The sequence below is a fragment of the Rhagoletis pomonella genome, unplaced genomic scaffold, assembly GCF_013731165.1.
Source record: "Rhagoletis pomonella isolate Grant_MI unplaced genomic scaffold, Rhpom_1.0 Rhpom_scaffold_00389, whole genome shotgun sequence".
Lineage (NCBI taxonomy): Eukaryota > Metazoa > Arthropoda > Insecta > Diptera > Tephritidae > Rhagoletis > Rhagoletis pomonella.
Window position 1 is genome coordinate 60,062 of NW_023458943.1, and position 10,035 is coordinate 70,096.

Below are 10,035 nucleotides of genomic sequence, written 5' to 3' on the forward strand. Positions count from 1 at the left end.
CTCGTGACAGCTTAGCGAAAACTAGGACCTGCAAAATTCCGAGGTCCAGCTAGGTCAGAAGGGATTGGAAGCGGCCCAAAAAGCTACCTATGCTTCCATATAAACCAGTCATGCCCAGCGCAGGGCACTTGCATATGGAATTCTGCCAGCGCAGGGCACTTGCTTATGGAGTTCTGCCGACGTTGGGCATGACTGATATAAACCCACAAATCTCAATTTTTTTCCTTGAAGTTCACTGCTTGACGACGAGCTGGAGTCGGCTTAACATTTATTCTAGGTTGTCCACTAGACCACCTTACAAGCAAACGATAAAAGTTCGCCGCACACCCTGAGTCTTAAAGCGGATTCACCGTTCGTGTCCGGACACTTTTTGTTAGTAATTTTACGCTTTCCTTTCCCACTCTGTCTCATTGAGAGCGCGACCAAAATGTGCTGAACAATCTTTGTTCGAATCTAATTGATTTCGATTTTCTGTACGAACGACTTGTTGCCGCGTTCTCCTTTGTATGCGTTTGCAGCGAATTGCATGTATTTTTTGCCCTCAAAATCGTATGTAGGCAACAATATCATCAGCTGTTTGCTTCAGAACAAAATCAAATGAGCCGAACTGAACCGTGAACCATACTTCAGCACCCTCTGCGGCAAAAATGTTTTGAGAGCAAATAAAAAGTTGTCCGGACAAGAACGGTGAACCCGCCTTAAAGTATTCATGCAAATGAAATTTCTAAAAAAAAAATTTTTTTGACTGAACAATTTTTCGGTGACCTTTTCATTGAGCAATACAATTTTTATTACTCGTTCTACGGGAATAATCGAAATATTTCTTTAGCAAAGGTTTAATGTTTTTTGGCGAGCAGGAACTGAGAACTACAGGGTAAGTACTAGGGTACTCGAAATTGCCTTAAAAAAAAACAAGTAAATACTTTAAGAGCGTCCACTTCAATTTAGCTTACTACTGGTACCTTCACTAAATTTATAGCATTCTTGAGAAGGCAACAACTTTCCTTGATTTTATTTGTTTAAGTACTATACTCGAGCGAACATTTTGCAAACTTATACAAATATGTATGTAAGTATGTGCATATGTATATAAATGTAAATAAATATGCAGCTTATGTTGCAATAATTGGTAATAGTTTGTAAATGTAACAGCAAAATGTGTGGCAAGGCAAATACAAAAAAAAAAAAATCAACAACTAAGGCGGCGCTTATATTTATGCACATAGGTATGTGGAAATATGTAACGTGCGCAAAATTAACAGTAAATACGAGGGAGGACAAGTGACAACAGCAGACACTGCTGTGTAAACCTTTAAGCATACGCACACGCACACACCCTACCACTGAGCAAACATAACTATTCACCAAACTAAATATCCGTTGCCAACTATATAAATACATACATACATACATATTACATACTAGTTGTGGCTGCGACAAATCAACTCGCACACTTAAGTGACCATGAAAATGTTGTTGACAGCCGAGCAGCAACTGTGAACGACGCTGAAGGACTGCCAACAACTCAACTAAACTCGACGATACGAAATCCCTGGCACAAAATGTTCTGTTCGCTGGTGACCGACATTTAACTACACAAAATTTAAGCGACACATTTATTTCGATTAATAGCTACCCAGTAGGAATAGGATTGCTTCCGGGAGGATAGGGGTTCTTACTGACAGATCGGAAGCACTAATTAGCGCATTTGAAGGCATCAGAGAAGCGTCTGCGGCTAAGTGTTGGGTTAACTCGTTTCCAGTGGGTACTCAAATATCTACATACATACTTACGGAAGTATCATAGTAACTGCAATTTTTCTAGCGGAGTAGAGGCATAAAGACTTCAAATTTATACTTCGCCAAGATTTTTCCTTTTTTGTTTTACGATTTTCTAGCAGGGCTCATAACTACGCCAGAAAACGACCCGGCTGTGGGCGCTGAAATAAAATGTGTTGTGCTAAACGAAATGTCCACCACATAATGTTGCAAGACAAAACTAAATGCCAAATTAATTTGTTGGCATCAATGCGTGCGGGGTCAAAGAACGATGAATGTTTTAAAAATTTTAAGGTGTGTTTTATTGTGCATGAATATTCTAAAAATAAAAAATTTCAAGAATGTATGTTTGTTTTAGATTAAGTAAAAAATATATATGCATGTTGTCGATAGCCATCGGAAGATTTTAAATTCGATGTAATTAAAGCGAGGTGCCACAATTCACCCACATTCTAGTTTTGATCATTTGCTTGTTATTCCTGTGTAAGAGTTTGTAACTTGAGATATTATTCTTTCCGATATTGAAGGTTCAACGAAACAACAATGGTTTCGTGGTGTCCAACATTTAGCTCAGTTTTAGGAACAAGTTTGACTGCTGTGCTTGAGCAGGCTGTGGAGCGGTTTTAAGCCATTCTAAAAGCTGGGGGAGTTGTGATGAGCTAAGGGTACAAAAGACCAACCGGTCTCAGTGCTTTAACTAACTATTTATCTATCTTTTTATATGTAATACATAACTTCTGTCGGAAACTTTTTTTTTTGAATGGACTTCCGGTTAAAATAATGCACTTGCGGTCTGTTTAACCCACTTCCGGTCGAAACTGGAAATCGGTAGTACGACCAAAAGATAGAGCATCCCGGATTTGGTTATTCTATTTTTTCGTATTGCAATAAAAATATGTTCGCTCATTTAAGAAGACCAGGACGAGTTGAAGTTCGAAGGTCATTTAGAATTTGAGAAAGGCGCTTCCGGGTAAAAAGTTTCAAACGAAAGTTACGTATTTTTATCCTCAGAATCCAAATCAGCTTAACCCACTTCGGGTCGAAATCGGACACTTCCTGACACTTTTGACACTCAATTTCGAAGAACTACTAAATATTTAAGGAAATTTTATAGATACTAGTGAAGCCGCATGGCGTTAAAATGCCCAAAATTGAATTTCAAAACCCTAAAAAATATTCCAAATATTAGTCACAGCTAAAAACGATCAAAGTACCATAATAATAATCCTAATAGATTGGCGCTTACACATATGTTAGTGTTTGGCCGAGCTTCTGCTCCGATTTGTGGCGGTCCCCTTGATGTTGTCTCACAAAGTGGAGGGACCTACGCCGACCCCGAACGGCGATTGTACTTTTATGAGAAGCTATTTTTCATGGCAGAAATACACTCGGAGGTTTGCCATTGCCTGCCGAGGGACGGCCGCTGTTAAGAAACAAACTTTTTTCTATATATTTTTGCGATGTTGCTTTGACCAGGGCTTGAACCCAGGCGTTGCGGGGTGGAAGCGCGCACTGCTTACCACTACACCACAGCGGCCGAGATCAAAGTACCATATTTCATCTAAATCCGTTTAGCAGTGTTTTAGTGAAGAGAGGTCTCGCATTAATTTCATCAAAATTTCAAATCACCCTTTACCGATAAAAAAAATCTTAAGAAAAAAAATAAAACTTTATCGCACATCTACAGGTTAAGGTCAAATTCAAACCTCTCATTTTTGAAATTCAAAAGAACGCTGAAAATCGAATGACCATCACACAAAATACCTTCTCGTATAATATACATACATATACCTATACTTTTAGATCGATATGTTTTTTTTCGGAAAGGTGACCAGCCTAATTAAAGATATTTTCAAACTAAGCTTTCATAAATTTCTTTCGATTCACACCCATATCTAAATATTTCATTAAAACTGTGTATGCGTTAACTAAATTAAAAGTTATTTCAAACTAAAATATTCTTAAATTTCTTTCGCCTGACATTGTGATACACGTGTGTTTCAATAGCAGATGAACTAATTTGATTTGGATTGTTCAAACACGTTGCAACCCTCCTAAATAAAGGTCAGAAGGTAATTTCGATTGATACTCATCCTTTAGTAATTCGTTGAACTTATTAAATAATTTGAATATAACTTTTTAAACACCTGGCAGCCTTCTTCAAACGTTCCAAATGTTCAGACTAAATATTTCTTAACACTCTTTCGTTTGACTCCCGTATTTATATAACTCAAATAAATTTTGCATTACTTAATTAAATTAAACCTTTCAAACAGATGGCAGCCCTCTTGAAAATATTTTCAAGCTAAACTCTTGTTAAGGCTCCTTTGTCTAACACTGCGATACATATTTTAAATAAGTGATAAATTAAATTGAGTTTGATTTTTTAAACATGTGGCAACCCCATTAAATATAGATCAGAAATAAAGATTTTTGAGGCCCCCTTAGATTGATACCCAAATTTTAATAATTCATGTAACTTATTAAATACTTTGAATTTACTATTTAAACAGGTGGCAACCATTTTCCATCTCCTCAAAAATTTGGCTGCTCATCCTGAATATAAGTTTAAATTAGTATTATTTTAATAGACTAGGAAACATTTTTTGCATGTATTATTTGTGTGAATCTAATCGCAGTAATAAACACTGAACATGCGGAAACTTTGACCCGTAGTTGTAGTCAGTATTTTTGCATTCTAAGAAACAGAACGGGGAAACAAAGGCCCGTCGTCGTAGTCAAAACTAAGTCGATACTAAAGTTAGTTGCAGCTTTTTTGACAGGTTTCCCATTGAAAATTATGTCAAAAAGCTGCAATTAACTTTTTAATTTTGACTATAACTACGGACCTTTGTTTCCCAAATCCGTGTCGTCTAAGTATGGGAAAATACTGACTACATGTTAACAAGTTTGTTAAGGGGCCGAGTTTCTATTCCATAGATGTACTGTGTAAAAATGTCCACTCTTTTCGGTGGATACATTTGGATATCATAAAGGCTAAGGCAGTGGCCACACTGGCTGCAAATAATCCGTGTATAAGCACGTTGATCAATTGTATTTTAGCTACATAACCAGTTGAGGAAGAATACTTTTAAGTTAAGTGGCTCCTTCAACTGCTAGAATGACATGCAATCAATGCGTGTATAGTCCGCTTTACGAAAATGCTCTTTTTTCATTTTTTTTTCGTTACACATTGAAACTCACCATCAAAGTAATAAGTAATAACAAGTAGACAAATTTTCTTTTAAACTTTTTCTATTTTCTAATGCGATTTCAATCAAATTTTGTCCTCTTCATTGCCAATCAATTTCAATAACTTATCACAGCTCCTTTGTTACATTCCTCTTACTTGCGCAGCACATAGGCGGCGCTGTATGGGTAAGCGGAGTAGGCAGCGTAGGGTGAAGCGTAGGCGGCATAAGGAGCAGCGGCGTAAGCGGCGTAGGGTGCAGCATAAGCGGCAGCGTAGGGCGAGGCGACCAATGGGGCAGAGTAGGCTAATGGTGCAGCGACAACAGCGGGTTTAGGCTCAGCAGCAGCGAAGGCGAAGAGGGCAACGAAAACGAGAGCAAACTGCGGTCAAATGAAATTGAAAATAAAACATTATTGTGGCTTTATATTTGAAAATTAATTAATTAGGCACACATTCGTAAGTACAAACACATGTTTATATATGTGCAAACATATGTATGTATATATGCTTTTATGCCCCTTGCACATTTTGAATTAAAAATTTCAGTATAATCGAATTTAGGATACTTACGTATTTGAACATTTTGTTTGTTTTTGTTTTTGAGTAGTTGTTTTACTGTAGTAGAGCAAAAGTTAACTGATAACAAATGTGTTAAACGCTTCAGCTTAAATACAAATAATTTGTTGTTTCGGTTTATTGGCTCGTAAGCGTCTTTTCGTTATTTTTTATTTCTATCTATGTAGTACATATGAACACACTTACTATGTATATACATATGTATGTATGTATGTATATACAAATTTATGTATGTATGCAGAATACAAAAGAGAATGCAAAATTGCGTATATTTCAGAAATGGTATATTGTTGATAAATAAAGAAAAACAAATATGGCTGCTATGCGACAAAAGCAAAAATTTATTTCTACTTATTTATTTATGTACATATGTATGTTCATCTATTTTGGCTTTTCTGTGCTTTGTGAGTTTATATTGCATTTAGCTAAGCTGTATGCTCTACATATTTTATAAGTTCATCTTTAATGTAATATTTTAAAAGCCCAAATAATTTTAGCGGTTGTAAATAGTAGCGGCCCACAGTGTGGAAAATTAACTTTTTTATGGTAAAATCTAATTACTGGAAAACGAGAGCAGTTAGCGAAATAAGTTTAACAGGTTTTTACGGCTTTTTAAATGGAGAATGTAGGAAAAATAACTCATTGCATACAAAAATTCCGTTCAACCTACAAATTCCCTCAAAAAATTTGGGGGTTTTAAATCGTTTTCCTTTTTTGACCTGAAAACAGTTTACAATGAACTTTTTTAAAAAACTTTAGCCAAATATTTCTGTTGTTCATGCATCGAGGAATCCAATTCAGAAGAACCGAAAAATATATTTAAATTTTTTTAGAAGTTCGTTAAAAATTGTTTGTGTGTTGTTTTTTTTTAAATTCACCTTTGTAGGCCGTTTTTAAAGTCAATGTATTTGTTTAATTAACGAGACCTTTAAAATTACTTTCAAAAGTAAATTTATTGATTTTCCTTTCTTATTTTTTAACTCGAAACAGCAGAAACTGAAATTTCTTAAAAAAAAATTAAATGCGTTTTCGGTTCTTGCGACCATGGAAATGGATTTCCTTGACGTAAGTTCATTGCAAATTGCTTTCATATAAAAAAAAAGGAAAACAATTAAAAGGAAAACAATTAAAGGTCGTTTGGTGGTTGAAGGTAATTTTGTCAGCCTACGGTTCAATATTTCCTGAATTGTTCATCTAAAAACAAATTTATTATGCCAATGAATATCAAAAAAAACAAATAAATCAAAAATTTTAAAATAATGCGTAATTTATTTCTCCAGCTGTTTTCTTTCTCGAGATATTAGATTTTGTCATAAAAAATATTATTTTTCCACACTGTGCGGGCAAATCCAGCAATTTCACTTGAAATTTAATTAATTTATTGCTTCAAATCATCCATAAATTTATGTTTGCTACTACGTGTATGCGCGTGTGGATTTATTTAGAAATATTTAAGTCGATATTTTTTTTTACTGTAGCCAACATTAGCGAAATACTTTTTAGATGGTAACTCTACTCAAAAAACTTTTGAATAAAAGTGTTCTCAATAAAATAGCTTAAAGTAATTTTTACTCAGTGCATAGACATACTCCTACAGTACTGTTCAGAAAAAGGTACCACTGCAGCCACATGATAAAGAGAACTATATAGCTAAAGGAACTTTTGCTAACTTTGAAAGTGCCATTTATCATAAAAATATGGCTTCAAGTAGAAAAAAGTATGTCCTGGAAATTTCTGATATTAGGAAAGCACTCAAATTTGGGACATAATGAAAGTATTAACTGAAGAAATATACTGTCAAAATTCGGTATTAAGTAAAACCCGCTTCTATGCTTAATAAAAATAAACATAAATTGGATTTTTTTTAATATGTACATATATGATGAAATTTGTTTCACTATTGCCCATTTTAGGAATATCAGTAACAAAAATACATCGATGTATTTCTTTGATTTGATGCATTCGAAATGTACATCGGTATTTTTCGATACATCGAAGGGCATACATCGATGCATCGATTTGCATAGAATTTTTCAGATATTATTTCACAGCAAAATATGTTATAAGCAAAAATGTACAAAATTTCAACTTAATTATTGTAATTAAGCTAATTACGTTACTAACGGAACTTTGTCAGCTCCTTAAATTATTTGGTTAAACTCAATGTAGCAGAGATGTCGGTTTTCACAAGAACATCGATGCATCGATGCTTCGACATATCGACTATTTATACATCGAGCGGGAAATTTTCGATGCATTGCAGCAAAACATCGATATTTTCGATCCATCAATGGAAATTCGGCGCATAATTTACAATTTTTAGTCCTAATGCTTTTAACTAACGCAAGTTATGGAAATATGTATGTATGTTTATTTCTTTCAGACTATGACTTTTTAATTTTACTCCAAATGACAAGATGATTTAGCATTTAAAAAGGTCGCATCGGACTAAAATGCTTTGGCACGTTTTTCGAAGAACTATGTATTTAAATATGTATATACATAGATCATATAGTATACATATGTATGTATGTATGTGTGTGCATAACTAAATTTTCGGCAATGCCTCCCATTAAACGTCCGAACTCGTTCAAAGGTCTTTAGTTCATTAGCAAGCAAAAGGAAGGTAACCACAACATATTGGTATAGTACTTCATATAAGCATTGTAATACATACGTACATGTACATACATATATCAAACAACAAAATTCCATTGACACTGACGCTTTGGTAATAGCATACCATCGATAACCGAATCACCGGTAGCGATTCATTAGGTATGCAAGTAGCGTCACAGCACTTAAAGGCAGCTGCCATTTGAACTGCCAACTTCACTTTACCCCTCCTCCCCCTTTGATGATGCACTTACAATAATGACAAGCCGCAACAATTCAGCTGTTGATGGGATGTAACTTGTCATTTTGGCAATTTGGTTCATTACAGAGTTGTTGTACAGTTCAGCTTGCGGCTGTCCACGCCAAATGACCACCGCCTCCATTTTGATGTATTGATAGTATTGCCTTTGTGGCGATAAAAATAATTTGAAGCGCTAATGTAAGTACTTCATAGTTAATAAATAAGAAGGAGGAAGTGTGATACGAAGCCTGCAAATGAAAAAGACGACCGCAAAAAAAAAATATAAATAAAATCAGACCCAAAACTGTCAACGAAGTTTAATGGAAACAAAATTGAAGGGAAACAATAGTTTAAAAATAAAAAGTAAAATAGATACATATATATCTAGATATCTGTACATATGTGCAAATACACATACCTACATATTCAGACATACTATTATGTATGTATGCATGCCTAGTATTTTTTTTACTTTAATTGACATCTTTTATTTAGTCTTTGTTTTAAGCTCACAAAATTTTGGTATTAAAATTCGTGACTTATGTTTGCACTTTAAAAAGCTAAAGCTACAAAAATAGTATTCGTCCCCATGCAATGCCAAATGCTACGCGCTTTGGGTAAAATATATAGTCGTGTGTTGTACCAATGGCCCGTAGTAAATAATTTGCATATTTTAAGCCAAAACTTAGGCAATACTAACCTTTATTGTCAATTTATTATTCTAGTCCAAATAAATATTTTGAAACATTGAAAAACGTAAATGGCAAAAAGTATTTAAACTCGAGCGATAAACGAAATCAATATCAGTTTAACTTTGTTCTTCAACAACAAAACAGCAACCAATAAAAAAAACCAAAATGTTCAAATACGTGAGTACGCTCATTTGTTTATCCTCAAGTGTAGCACTTCAAAAATACTTTACATATCGACTTATACATAGACTCCTTTATTTACCAATTCCCTCTATTTGCAGTTTGCTCTCATTTTCGTGGCTCTTTTCGCCTTCGCTGCTGCCGAACCTAAGCCAGCTGTCGTCGCCGCACCATTTGCCTACTCAGCCCCATTGGTCGCCTCGCCCTACGCCGCCGCTTATGCTGCTCCCTATGCCGCTTACGCCGCTGCTCCTTATGCCGCCTACGCTTCACCCTATGCTGCCTACTCCGCTTACCCATACAGCGCCGCCTATGTGCTCCGCAAGTAAATGGAATGTAGCAGAAAAACTGTGATAGTTACTGAAATTGATTGGCAATGAAGAGGACAAAATTTAGCTGCAACTTTATTGAAAAAAAAATAAATAAAATCTGAAAATTAAAAACGAAAACTTGGATTTCTTATTGCACTTGGGAATTAGTTTTCTATTTAGGATTTCGTAGTAATGTGGCATAAAGTTAAAGAAGAAATGTACCTCCAATGCTGACCAACCTATGGGTAGTTGAACTAATCGTATAAAAAGAAGCCTGTTTTTGGTCGAAAATGGTGGCACACTTATCTTTCGTTTTGCGTGAAGACCAAGACTCCATCGCGAAATTGTATTTAAAGGTAAACTTAAAGAAGATGTTTAGTATATCAAAGAAAAAATAACAACTCGTTCTCATACATATACCCGTAGTTGCATATGTAACGTATACGTC

General features: G+C 35.0%; 2 protein-coding genes across 2 annotated transcripts; one reads left to right on the forward strand and one right to left on the reverse strand.

Moving 5' to 3' along the window:
* Positions 1-5,123: 5,123 nt before the first annotated feature.
* Positions 5,124-5,553, reverse strand: LOC118750775 (cuticle protein 16.5-like). Its single transcript, XM_036485507.1, has 2 exons — positions 5,542-5,553; positions 5,124-5,351 (listed from the first exon to the last, which is right to left on the reverse strand). The coding sequence occupies exons 1-2, from the start codon at positions 5,551-5,553 to the stop codon at positions 5,124-5,126; spliced, it is 240 nt and encodes a 79-aa protein (XP_036341400.1).
* Positions 5,554-9,261: 3,708 nt separating this feature from the next.
* LOC118750778 (cuticle protein 5.1-like) lies at positions 9,262-9,655 on the forward strand. The gene is made up of 2 exons (XM_036485511.1): positions 9,262-9,273; positions 9,378-9,655. Exons 1-2 carry the CDS (start codon positions 9,262-9,264, stop codon positions 9,603-9,605), a joined length of 240 nt encoding a protein of 79 aa, XP_036341404.1. The 3' UTR covers positions 9,606-9,655.
* Positions 9,656-10,035: the final 380 nt, after the last annotated feature.